This window comes from Physeter macrocephalus, unplaced genomic scaffold (assembly GCF_002837175.3).
Source record: "Physeter macrocephalus isolate SW-GA unplaced genomic scaffold, ASM283717v5 random_23, whole genome shotgun sequence".
Classification (NCBI taxonomy): Eukaryota; Metazoa; Chordata; class Mammalia; order Artiodactyla; family Physeteridae; genus Physeter; species Physeter macrocephalus.
The window spans coordinates 136,845-150,102 of record NW_021145307.1 but is presented as its reverse complement, the minus strand read 5'-3'; the positions used below and the strand labels follow the sequence as shown (position 1 = coordinate 150,102).

The 13,258-nt window shown below is 54.4% G+C and overlaps 2 protein-coding genes across 2 annotated transcripts; both read right to left on the bottom strand.

The window, feature by feature from the left end:
• Positions 1–2,242: 2,242 nt before the first annotated feature.
• LOC112064824 (zinc finger protein 668) lies at positions 2,243–5,368 on the bottom strand. Its single transcript, XM_024123443.3, has 2 exons — positions 4,351–5,368; positions 2,243–3,920 (listed from the first exon to the last, which is right to left on the bottom strand). The coding sequence occupies exons 1-2, from the start codon at positions 4,995–4,997 to the stop codon at positions 2,708–2,710; spliced, it is 1,860 nt and encodes a 619-aa protein (XP_023979211.1). The 5' UTR covers positions 4,998–5,368; the 3' UTR covers positions 2,243–2,707.
• A 125-nt stretch (positions 5,369–5,493) lies between these two features.
• Positions 5,494–13,225, bottom strand: LOC102983989 (zinc finger protein 668). Its single transcript, XM_028483336.1, has 3 exons — positions 13,133–13,225; positions 6,642–7,310; positions 5,494–6,211 (listed from the first exon to the last, which is right to left on the bottom strand). The coding sequence occupies exons 2-3, from the start codon at positions 7,286–7,288 to the stop codon at positions 5,494–5,496; spliced, it is 1,365 nt and encodes a 454-aa protein (XP_028339137.1). The 5' UTR covers positions 7,289–7,310; positions 13,133–13,225.
• Between the last annotated feature and the right edge of the window lie 33 nt (positions 13,226–13,258).

The window sequence follows — 13,258 nt, the reverse complement described above, 5'->3', positions numbered from 1 at the left end:
GATTATCTTTCTAGAAATATTCTATAGGAATTTGAGCACTTATGTGTAATTCGGCCCAAATGGGAGCATACTAACCACACTGCTTTGCACTTCACTATTTTACACTTGACATATTTTTTGAATATTCTCAACAACATAGATTAATAAGCCTCATTTTTTTTAAACATTAAAAAAAATTTATTTACTTATTTTTGTGTGTGTTGGGTCTTCATTGCTGCCCGCAGGCTTTCTTTAGTTGCGGCAAGCAGGGGCTACTCTTTGTTGCGGTGCGTGAGCTTCTCATTGCAGTGGCTTCTCTTGTTGCGGAGCACTGGCTCTAGGCACGCAGGCTTCAGTAGTTGTGGCACATGGGCTCAGTAGTTGTGGCGCACAGGCTTAGTTGCTCCAGGCCCAGCGGCCATGGCCCACGGGCCCAGCCGCTCCGCGGCACGTGGGATCCTCCCAGACTGGGGCACGAACCCGGTTCCCCTGCATCGGCAGGCGGACGCGCAACCACTGCGCCACCAGGGAAGCCCGGCAGGCAGATTCTTAACCACTGTGCCACCAGGGAAGTCCTGATAAGCCTCATTTTTTTTTTTTTTTTTGAGTTTTGTGTTTTTCTTTCTCTTGGCTTTTTTTTTTTAACATCTTTATTGGTTTACAGTGGCGTGTTTGTTTCTGCCTTATAACAAAGTGAATCAGCTATACATATACATATATCCCCATATCTCCTCCCTCTTGTGTCTCCCTCCCACCCTCCCTATCCCACCCCTCTAGGTGGTCACAAAGCACCGAGCTGATCTCCCTGTGCTGTGCGGCTGCTTCCCACTACTGATAAGCCTCATTTAAAAAAAAAACTGTTGCATAATATATCTTACAGCGGCCTTATTTAGTTAGTCCTTTGCTAATGGACATATAGGGTGTTCCCAGTTATCACAAATTTTGCTGCACCGAACAATCTTTCATCTTCAGTTTTGCCACAGAACTGGAAAAAGAAATCTGTGATGTAAATTCTTTGAGGTGTACTTGCTGAGAGTATATGCATTTAACTTTTTAAAAACATGTGTTTGTTTGCTTTCTCCCCCCCTTCCAGTTTTGAGACGTGACGTACAGCACTGTATGTTTAAGGCGTACAGCATAATGATTACATACATCATGAAGTATTTAACTTTTGATAAACATCAAATCATCTTCCCAATTTACACTAAATGTGGCGCCTCGTTTCTGTTTTTCCATTTTTGGTCTTTGCAAAGTTACTTTAAAAGTTATGTAGCCTTCCAGAGTGTGGCTATAACTGTCAAATTATTTAACAGCCTACATTTTTCCCGATTGGAATAATCATAGTTATCATAAACTATTTCCTACATTCCCAGAAATAGGGCTGCTTTTGAACCCTCTCCCCCACTCTATTTATTTTTGTGTCAGTAATTTCGTTTTTATTCCAGTGCTTTGGTGTTTGATTATCTAGCGTGTCAAATACATCACTTCCACTTTTTTTTTGTTTTTGTTTGTTTTGGGCAGCACAACATGCAGGAATCTTAGTTCCCTGACCAAGGATTGAACCCTTGTCCCCTGCAGTGGAAGCACGGAGTTTTAACCACTGGACCGCCAGGGAAGTCCTGACAGCTTCACTGTTGTTTGTTTTTTTAAAAAATATTTATTTATTTATGTACTTGGCTGTGCTGGGTCTTAGCTGCGGCATGCGGGATCTTTGTGGCGGCATGCGGGCTCTTAGCTGCGGCATATGGGATCTAGTTCCCTGACCAGGGATCGAACCGGGGCCCCCTGCATTTAGCACGGAGTCTTAACCATTGGACCACCAGGGAAGTCCCCTCCACTGTTTTAAAATATATATATTGCACAGGAATTTAGGATTTTCAAGTTTTGTTAAAAAATTCTTTTGGATGGCAATGAACTTAAGGATTAAACTGGAGAATCAACATCTTTTAATAATATCTTTCCACTCAGGTACATGGTATATCTCCATTTAGTTAGGTCTTATATCCTTCAGGACAGAGATACCATTTTCTTCATACAGGGTTCGCATGTTTTTTTGTGAGGTTTACTCCTTTGTAGTTTATGGGTTTTGTCGTTATTGTGAATGGGACCCCAAGTGTATTTTCTAATTTGTTATTGCAATTTATGGGAAATATACTAACTTTGGGCCTCAGTTTATTATCTGCAAAAAGACAGAAGTAGAGCTACTCAGTAACTCAAGTAAGTGTGGGCTAAACAAAGCGAAATAGATTTGTTCATTGCAGGACTTATCGATGACTTTAATATACTTTGATCACCAAGAATCCCCAAGAAGGGTACAGGAATTTCCTGTACTTACTTGACCATGGAACCCTTTGTCACAAGACATTCTGAAACATATTTAGAGAAAACAGTGCACCCAAAGACCCTTCTACTTTCTCATTTGTCAATCCAGGGATCTCCACTGAACCTTATCCGATGCCCAAACTCCCATTACTTACCCCCGACCAGAACACAGCAGACAACCCAGTGTCAAAGTGAAAGCTTTAATGAGTGGCGCTCAGAGGGAGCCATGTCTCTCGGAGGCTGCTGCCAGCCTCCACTGTCCCCAGCTCTTTGTCAGGAAGGTGAGCTAGCTCCCTGGGGTGAAGGGATGGATCTGGAATCTAAGAGTGAGCTGAGGCAAAGGGAGGTTCAGGAAGCACCCTGTAGGGGAAGAGCTCCCAGGAGTGTGACGGAGGGGGCCTGGGACTCAGGCTGGCCCCTCTTCAGGCATTCCTAGCAAAGCCACGAGGGGCTCGAGGGGCGTGGGGGTCCCGATGGGCACAGGGTGGGTGCGTTCGTGCTTGCGCAGGTCGCTGGCACTCAAGAAGGCCTTGGGGCAGTGGGGGCAGGTGTAGGGGCGCACAGAGCTGTGGGTGCGGCTGTGCTTGCGCAGCCCAGCCCGGTCTGAGAAGCTCTTGCCGCACTGGGTGCAGGGGAAGGGCCGGAGCTCTGGGTGTGAGCGCTCGTGCCGTCGCAGCAACGTCAGCGTAGAGAACGTCTCCTTGCACTCCCGGCATACAAACTGTGGTGGTTTCTCGTCTACCTCCTCACCCCCCACTTCGCCTGCCCCCGCCAAGGGACCAGGAGCCTCCCCAACCCCAGCATCTTGGCACTCCACGTGCTCCACCGTCATGCCCACCACTTGCCACTGGGTGGCCATCACACCACCCGATTCCGGAGGCAGCCCCAGCAGCCCTGCTGCAGGGTCCCCGAGCCCCGCCCCTGCTGCCGGGGCCGCTGAGCCCTCGCCTGCCACGCTGACCGGCAGCGCCAGCCCCACTACTAGCTCCTGCTGCGCGGGAGGCCCTGCGGCCTCGCTACTGCGATGGGTCCGCTCATGCTTCCTCAGGCTTGACGAGACCACGAAGGACTTTCCGCAGGCGTTGCAGTGGAAGGGGCGCTCACCCGAATGCACCCGGCTGTGCTTAGTGAGGCTGGCTCGCTCGGCGAAGGCTCGCCCGCACTCCTCGCAGCGGAAGGGCCGCTGGCCGGAGTGCACCAGCGCGTGCCGCTTGAGGTCCCAGGACGCGACGAACGTCTTGTCACACTGCAGGCACTTGAATGGCCGGTCGCCTGTGTGCACCCGCCGATGCATGGCCAGGTCGGCTGGCTGCCGGAAGTCCTTGCCACACTTCTCGCAGCGGTAGGGCTTCACACCCTCGTGCGCCCGCTGGTGGCGCCGGAAGCTCGAGGGGTCAGAGAACATGCGGCCGCAGCGGGGGCAAAGGAAGGGCTTCTCGCCAGAGTGCGTGCGCTCGTGGCTCTGGTAGGAGCTGAGCTGCGTGAAGCCCTTGCCACAGGCCGGGCAGCGGTAAGGCTTTTGCGCCGCATGGATGCGCTGGTGGCACGTGAGCGAGGACGAGCGGGAGAAGCTCTTCCCGCACTCTGAGCAGAGGAAGGGGCGCTCGCCAGTGTGGGACCTGTGGGAGTGGAGAGGCCCGGAGTGAAGGTGGCAGCCCATCGCCCGACCTCCGCCGCCTGTCTGTACTGTACGTTAGGGCCCCCTAACATCGCTCGGGCCTTGGCCCAATCCCCTAGGGGCCACAGGTCTGTACCTCAGAGTAAGAAACTTTCAGGCTGGGTGTCTAGGTGTTCTAGATCCATCTCTGCACTCAACAGACCCGGCCCCCACTCGCACCTCCTGGGCAACAGCCCAACTTCAAGCCCCGCCCCTTTCCTAGTCCAGGAACCCAGGCCAATCAGACCTCAGTTTCACCCTCCGCCCCCATAGCTCTGCCTCACTCACTTTCCCATTGGTTCCTTCCGATCTTTGGGACTCAACGCCTTCACGCTATTGGTGCGCTCTTCCCAACCACCTCAGCCGGCCCCCACCCAGCCCAGCGCCCTCACCGCTCGTGGTTGCGGAGGTCCTTGAGTTCCGCGTAGGCCTTGCCGCAGCGCTCGCAGCTGTAGGGCCGCAGGCCTGCGTGCGTGCGCCGGTGCTTGCGGAACACCGAGGGGTCAGCGAAGCTCTTGCCACAGTCGGCGCAGGCGTAGGGCCTCTCGCCGGTGTGACCGCGCTGGTGGATCTTGAGCTTGGAGAGTGCGCCATAGGCCTTGGGGCAGTGCGCGCAGCGGAAGGGCAACTCGCCGGCGTGCGAGGCCAGGTGCACGCGCAGGCACACGGGCTGCATGAAGCGGCGACCGCACTCGGGGCAAGGGAAGGGCTTCTCGCCTGTGTGGCTGCGCCCGTGACTGCGCAGCTCTGGTGCCGTTTTGTAGGCCTTGGGGCACAGCGGGCATGCATACGGCCGAGGCTTCGCCGCTGCACCTGACACCTTGTCCCCGCTGGCATCCTCCGCTTTGGGGTCTGTCTCTGGCTTCAGCTTTGCCTCGGCCACTTCCTCTGTGCAGTCTGCAGGCCCATGTGTGGCAGCATGGCGTGCTGCCCGGGGTGCATTGGGAAACGTCTTGGTACAGGACAGGCACTTATAGCGGCGGCCAGAGCGCTTGTAGCCGGGGGCTGGGGACCTCTCCTCCGAAGACTCTACCTCCATGGCCTGGATGGGCGGGGCTTCTCTGCAAGAGAGGCAAAGTTAGAAGCCACACCCCTTTCCAATTCTCCAAGGCCTGTCTCCTCACCAAAGCCCTCTGAGGCCTCAGAAGGAACTCTATCTTATCTGCATTTCCCACCCGGGATGCACATCCTTCCTTGCAAACATTCCTGTCTCTCTGCGCTCAAGTTTCCTCTCGGGTCTGTTCACTGATGAAAGGAGCTGGACCAGGCGACCTCAGAGGAACTAAGAGAGGAGGCCGGGATCATGGAAATGCCCACCTGCACTTCCCTCCCCAGCCTCTGGGCTTCTCCAAACCCTGTGGCATTCCCAGAAGGCCCAGGCTCTGTCCATCTCACCATCTTCCTTCTACAGCTCAGAATCCAAGACCTGTGCAAGGCTGCAGACACGGAGGCTACCTAGATGTGGGTCTGGCCTGAAGGTCTCCAAGTGCTCAGGAAAGACAGAGGTAGGTCCAGAAGAAGGCAGAGCCAGTGGACTAAATGTGGTGATTGGTACCATCTGTCTGGAAGGGATAGGTCCCCAGCGTACGTATGACCGGCAGCGCCAGCCCCACTACTAGCTCCTGCTGCGCGGGAGGCCCTGCGGCCTCGCTACTGCGATGGGTCCGCTCATGCTTCCTCAGGCTTGACGAGACCACGAAGGACTTTCCGCAGGCGTTGCAGTGGAAGGGGCGCTCACCCGAATGCACCCGGCTGTGCTTAGTGAGGCTGGCTCGCTCGGCGAAGGCTCGCCCGCACTCCTCGCAGCGGAAGGGCCGCTGGCCGGAGTGCACCAGCGCGTGCCGCTTGAGGTCCCAGGACGCGACGAACGTCTTGTCACACTGCAGGCACTTGAATGGCCGGTCGCCTGTGTGCACCCGCCGATGCATGGCCAGGTCGGCTGGCTGCCGGAAGTCCTTGCCACACTTCTCGCAGCGGTAGGGCTTCACACCCTCGTGCGCCCGCTGGTGGCGCCGGAAGCTCGAGGGGTCAGAGAACATGCGGCCGCAGCGGGGGCAAAGGAAGGGCTTCTCGCCAGAGTGCGTGCGCTCGTGGCTCTGGTAGGAGCTGAGCTGCGTGAAGCCCTTGCCACAGGCCGGGCAGCGGTAAGGCTTTTGCGCCGCATGGATGCGCTGGTGGCACGTGAGCGAGGACGAGCGGGAGAAGCTCTTCCCGCACTCTGAGCAGAGGAAGGGGCGCTCGCCAGTGTGGGACCTGTGGGAGTGGAGAGGCCCGGAGTGAAGGTGGCAGCCCATCGCCCGACCTCCGCCGCCTGTCTGTACTGTACGTTAGGGCCCCCTAACATCGCTCGGGCCTTGGCCCAATCCCCTAGGGGCCACAGGTCTGTACCTCAGAGTAAGAAACTTTCAGGCTGGGTGTCTAGGTGTTCTAGATCCATCTCTGCACTCAACAGACCCGGCCCCCACTCGCACCTCCTGGGCAACAGCCCAACTTCAAGCCCCGCCCCTTTCCTAGTCCAGGAACCCAGGCCAATCAGACCTCAGTTTCACCCTCCGCCCCCATAGCTCTGCCTCACTCACTTTCCCATTGGTTCCTTCCGATCTTTGGGACTCAACGCCTTCACGCTATTGGTGCGCTCTTCCCAACCACCTCAGCCGGCCCCCACCCAGCCCAGCGCCCTCACCGCTCGTGGTTGCGGAGGTCCTTGAGTTCCGCGTAGGCCTTGCCGCAGCGCTCGCAGCTGTAGGGCCGCAGGCCTGCGTGCGTGCGCCGGTGCTTGCGGAACACCGAGGGGTCAGCGAAGCTCTTGCCACAGTCGGCGCAGGCGTAGGGCCTCTCGCCGGTGTGACCGCGCTGGTGGATCTTGAGCTTGGAGAGTGCGCCATAGGCCTTGGGGCAGTGCGCGCAGCGGAAGGGCAACTCGCCGGCGTGCGAGGCCAGGTGCACGCGCAGGCACACGGGCTGCATGAAGCGGCGACCGCACTCGGGGCAAGGGAAGGGCTTCTCGCCTGTGTGGCTGCGCCCGTGACTGCGCAGCTCTGGTGCCGTTTTGTAGGCCTTGGGGCACAGCGGGCATGCATACGGCCGAGGCTTCGCCGCTGCACCTGACACCTTGTCCCCGCTGGCATCCTCCGCTTTGGGGTCTGTCTCTGGCTTCAGCTTTGCCTCGGCCACTTCCTCTGTGCAGTCTGCAGGCCCATGTGTGGCAGCATGGCGTGCTGCCCGGGGTGCATTGGGAAACGTCTTGGTACAGGACAGGCACTTATAGCGGCGGCCAGAGCGCTTGTAGCCGGGGGCTGGGGACCTCTCCTCCGAAGACTCTACCTCCATGGCCTGGATGGGCGGGGCTTCTCTGCAAGAGAGGCAAAGTTAGAAGCCACACCCCTTTCCAATTCTCCAAGGCCTGTCTCCTCACCAAAGCCCTCTGAGGCCTCAGAAGGAACTCTATCTTATCTGCATTTCCCACCCGGGATGCACATCCTTCCTTGCAAACATTCCTGTCTCTCTGCGCTCAAGTTTCCTCTCGGGTCTGTTCACTGATGAAAGGAGCTGGACCAGGCGACCTCAGAGGAACTAAGAGAGGAGGCCGGGATCATGGAAATGCCCACCTGCACTTCCCTCCCCAGCCTCTGGGCTTCTCCAAACCCTGTGGCATTCCCAGAAGGCCCAGGCTCTGTCCATCTCACCATCTTCCTTCTACAGCTCAGAATCCAAGACCTGTGCAAGGCTGCAGACACGGAGGCTACCTAGATGTGGGTCTGGCCTGAAGGTCTCCAAGTGCTCAGGAAAGACAGAGGTAGGTCCAGAAGAAGGCAGAGCCAGTGGACTAAATGTGGTGATTGGCACCATCTGCCTGGAAGGGATAGGTTCCCAGCGTACGTATTTTGTCTTTCTCCTCTGGTTGGTTAGCTTTCAGAGGCAGCAACTGTTCACACAGAATTCTGGCCTTGCACAGCTGTAAGGTACTCCACCCCAGATAGGAATCCTGGTCCACCCTCTGCTCTGGAATGGGTCTTTGGTTCTTGCTCCCATAACTCTGGTAACGGGAAGTTCAATTACTCTCAGAGCAGCTTGAGCCATTGCTAGCAGAAGTTAGAAGTCTCTGTCTCATACTCAATGTATCTGCTCTGGCCTGGCCTCCTGGGACACCCACTCTAGCTATGGCCCCTTCTTTTTCCGTTCAGAGCCCAGACAGCCTCCACCCAGCTGCTCCTGCAGATCATGGCTGGGAGGAAATAGGATTAACAGCTGCATTAGTCTTAACACCAGCTCATCCTCCCTGGGGGATGAAGGGAAGAGGATTACAGCAGATCCACTTAAGGTGCAGCAGCTGCTGGGGCAGCCAGGGTGGGGGGAAGGACAATGTTATAGAGAGGGGAGGGGAGCCAGTTGTGTCCAAAAGATGGGCTGGGAGGTAGGAGGTTTGGATTCTAGCACTCCTTTCTAGGCCTGTTTCCTCATCTGTATACCTCAGGGGTTGGTGTCTTCTAAGTTATGACCCAGGGAGGATGCAGGAGTCGCCGGTTGATTGTCAAGGGCTGCATCTTTAGAATCAGCACCCTTCTGCCTGGTGGCCCTGCCTCAGTCTCCCACCCCTACACACACAATCTAGTGTGCACAGGCAGCCGGAGTCTTCTCCCTCAGGTACCATGTGATGCTCTGTCCCCTGCTCAAGAATTTTTCATGGCTTCCATCACACCATGCAAGTTCCCAGGTCCTTCCTGGCTGTTATGAATCCTACCAATCCTTCCTTTGAGCCTTACTTCCCAAAGGAAGGTCTTCCTGCATCTCCCCTTTGGTTTCTGGCCTACATCCCACACAGCTCTGTTCCACCCTCAGCTTGGTTTTTTCACTTTTCCCACTAAATCCTAGGGCTGGAAGGTGAGTTAAAGGGCTTGCGGCCCAGCCTTCCCCAGGGCTTGAATTCCGCCTACCGTTTCTAGGGAATCTGCCTATCCTTGGATGAGGCCCTCACTACTTCCTTTCCAGATCATCTCTGGACAGTCTGATAAAGTTTCTCCTTAATAAATATGATAGCCTGGGACTTCCCTGGTGGCTCAGTGGATAAGACTCCGTGCTCCCAATGCAGGGGGACCAGGTTCCATCCCTGGTCAGGGAACTAGATCCCACATGCATGCCGCAACTTAGAGTTCACATGCCACAACTAAGGAGCCTGGGAGCTACAACTAAGGAGCCTGCCTGCCACAACTATGACCTGGTGCAACCAAATAAATAAATAAATATTTTAAAAAAGAAAATGATAGCTCACATTTACCGAGCACCTGCTAAACAACAGGCAACATCTTAACCTTTTTACATGTATTAACTTACTTGCACTTCATGTCAGCACCATGAAAAAAGTTCTGTTATTACCCTCTTTCACAGATAAGGGAACTGAGGCCCAGAGAAACAATTTAGCATTGTCGTTAAGTGCAGTCTCCGAAGCCAAACTGCATGGCTTCGAATCTTACCTTTCTCACTTCCTAGCTGTGACCTTGTGCAATTTACTTCATGCCGTAGGACCTCAGTCTTCTCATCTGAAAAAAGGGAGGTAATAACACTACTTACCTCACAGGGTTGGGCGAGGGCTGAATGAGATAAGAATAATTACTGCCCTCAATTACGGAATCTTCTCAGAGCGAGACACCTTGCTGAGTGTGCAACCTTATTTAATTCTCTCATAGCTTCCTGAGATAGGGATTATTGTCCTCATTTTACAGAGGAATAAACTGAGGTTCTGAGGTTAGTGATTAACCCATGGTCACATACCTAGTAACTCATGCAGCTGAGACTTGAATCCAGGTGTGTAATTCACCTTGAGTAGTTGGGCCCTCCCAGACTTATCTGCTACCTGGGCCAGCCCCACGATGGATGACCAGAACCCTGAGCTCAGGTTACACCTTGGTCTCCTCTCATTCCTATAGAAGTCCCTGGAGACCAGAACCAGCACCCTTTATGTTTCTGTTTCCCTCTCAGAGGGCTGGACCCGTGGGTTCCAAGCTCTGGGCCTCAGTCTTCCCATCTGTGAGCCAGAAACCAGGTAGCTGGAGGGGTAAATCCCTTCTCCTAAGGCACTTCCCAGGGGAAATAGTAGGGGCGTGCCAGGCACAAGCTCCATAAAGAACGAAGGGTCAGGTAGGCTAGGCCCCTGTCTAAAACCCCTCCATCGGGAATTCCCTGGTGGTCCAGTGGTTAAGAATCCACCTTCCAAAGCAGGGGACGTGGGTTTGATTCCCAGTCGGGGAAGTAAGATCCCACGTGCCACGGGGCAACTAAGCCCACGTATCACAACTAGAGAAGCCTGCACGCTGCAACAAAGACCCAGTGCAACCAAAAAAATAAGTAAAAAAACAAAAACAAAACAAAAACCCATCATCAGCTCTTCTTCACTTCCCTGTTCACGGAGGACTCCTCCACCCACCACTCCCTAGAGTGATTCTGTGAACTCCCTGCATGAAAATAATCATGCAGGGAGCATGGGGTAGGGCTCAGAAATCTAATCTAAACATGCTTTCTGGGTCATTCCAACTAACACTCATTTAAGAACCTTAGGTTTTCAGAAGCTTCTAGGAGAGAGGCATTTTTAATACACCTCTTTTTCAGATGTGGAGATTAAGGCCCCCGTAAGGGAAAAAACTTACATAAGGACACATAGCTAGTCAAGGAGCCCAGACTCAAACACAAGTCTTCAGGTCCCTGGGCTGGGCTCTTTCTCTACCAGTCTTCATTTACTTAAGGTTTATTAGCCAAATCATGAGACTTTCCACTACTCCCATGACAAAGACCAATATCTTTTCCATGGCAAGGAAGGCCCTGAACTATCTAACTCCTGCCTATCCCATCTCCCACTCCTCTCCCCTTGGCCCACTAGGCTCTACCCACACAGGCTCCCCCTTTTTCCCCTCGAAGACTTAAATTCCTTCCCATCTCAGGGACTTTGCACTAGTAGTTTCCTCTGCTAGAAACATTATTTCCGAGGGTCTTTGTGTAGCTATCTCTTTGATTCCATTTGGGTTTCAGCTCCCTGTCACCTCCTTAAAGAGGGCTTTCCTGACCACCTTTCTTAATGCTATCTGCACCCCTGCTAATCACTCTCTATCCCTCTCCTGTTTAATTTCCTTCATGTTGCTCATCTGGATAACATTCCTTGCAAATCTACCATGAGCCAGGTATCATTCTAAGCATTTTATGTGTACTACTCAAACTAAGCCTCATGACGGCCTAGGAATTTGTTATGGATGAATGTGCGCATGCATGGAAGCAAGGCCATGTGAGAACTTAGACAGAAGGTGGCCACATACGATCCAAGAAAGGCGCCTTCACCAGGAACGGAATTGGCCAGCACCTTGATCTTGGACACCTCAACCTCCAGAACGGTGAGAAATAAATTTCTGTTGTGCCCCCCAGTCTGTTATGGTTTTTTGTTGTTGTTGTTATGGTAGCCCAAACAGACTAAGTTAAATAGTATTATTGCCCCCCCCCATTTTTCAGACAAGGATACTGAGGCACACAGAAGTGAAGAAACTAGTCATAGTCACAGCCAATACTCAAAGCCAGGTGGTCTGCCTCCCAAACTTCTGCCCTCTGTCCCCTGCTTATTGCTTTGCTAGCACTTACACATTTTATGGTTCAGTTGTTAATTCTCTGTCTCCAGCTTGAGAGTCTAGGCTGGCAAAGAGCCAGGAACCTTTATTATTCTGTATCCTCTACACACAGAACCATGCTTGGTGCCCAAAACAAACTGAACAAATCAACCTCTGAGGCGGTATTTGAACCCAGGTCTATAGCCTCTGCCTCCTCCATAGTAGGAGCTTGTAAGAATGTCGGTCAACAGCTATTTAGTAACTGAATTTCTCTGCTTTTCCAAGTTCACAGGGTTCAAATATCGCCCCCAGTACCCCACAGTGGATTCATTGCTCTGGTGAGGGAGGCTTGTCTTTGTCTTTGTTTACTACTGAATTTAGGGGGCGGGAGACGTCCTGCTGCATGAACAGGCTCTAAATGCTAGGGATGCAGAGATTTAATTCCCAGAGTTTAGAACCCTGAGGGCAGTGATGAGGTGAAGAGCCACTTTTTATCCTCTCTGCACCTCAGTCTCCCCACCTCTAAACAAGTAGTTACCCATAGGCCTCACAGGCCATGAGAGATCCGGTGAGACGGCAGATGGGGAACTGTGAACCATGCAGAGATAAGAACTAATCATCTCCTAGGCATCCAATCTGGTCAATCCACAACCTAATCCCAACCCACTTTTCCAGCCTCACCTCCAGGGGCAGTGTGCCCCTCCCGACAGCGACCTTAGCTCCAGCCACAATTCTCAAACTTCACCACCTAAATACATCTCCATATGCAGTTCCCTCTGCCTTCTCCCGTGGGAAAACTCTTTTGCATCCTTCAAATACCTGCTTCCCCAGTGCCCTCAGGAATACTTAATAGACTATAGAGGTAAGAGCGCCATGGCTCTCTGGGCCTCAGTTTTCTCATCAGTAAAATGAGGTCTCTGAGTCATGTGGGAGTTTTAAGGTCGTTAGAGCCGAGAGCTGCGGAAACCTTGCGCATTCTCGCTCCCTGCAACTGTCTACGTGTCGGAGCCCCCGGCAGACAGACAGCCCCGCAGGGCAGGGCCCTGGGCTGCCCCTTCTCAGGAAAAGCCCTGGGAAAACGTGGCATCGGAGAACGTGGCAAGAAGGAGTGAACGAAGGATGACAGAATGAACAAATGAATGGACCTAGGGCCATACTTTGGACAAAGGCCGGCAAGATGGCGTTCTCTAGGACCGCGGGAGGGGCGGCCAGGGCCTCGACCGGGGAGGGGGGCCGTCGGCGCCGGGGACCGTGCTTCACTGGCCGCACGCCTGGGACAAAAGCCCGCAACATGGCGGGCTCTAGGACCCTCGTGCGCGCACGGCGCACGGCGGGCAGCCGTGCCGCCCGAGCCCAAGAGTCTGCTGCAGCCGGTCCGCCGGGACAGCCGGCGGGTTCTAGGACCCGCTGGGCCCAGAGCCCGCCCGCCCGCGCCCTCCCGGGGCCGCACTCCTCCCGCCCCGCCCGCGCCGCTCGCGCCAGGCCAACCCCATCTGCCCTCTGCACCCACAGGGAAACTGAGGGCCGCTCGGATTGCGTCCGCAGTGGGACTGCCCGGGTGTCCCTGCGGCTTCCCGCCGGCATTTCCTACCTGAACAGACTGGGGCTGGCTTCGTGGCGTCAACGGCAGCTCCTCTCACCGACGGAGCTCGGGACACAGCCAGGGAGCGGCAGGCGCTAGGACCCAGCTTGGGGGGAGGAGGGGGGAGGGACGGGA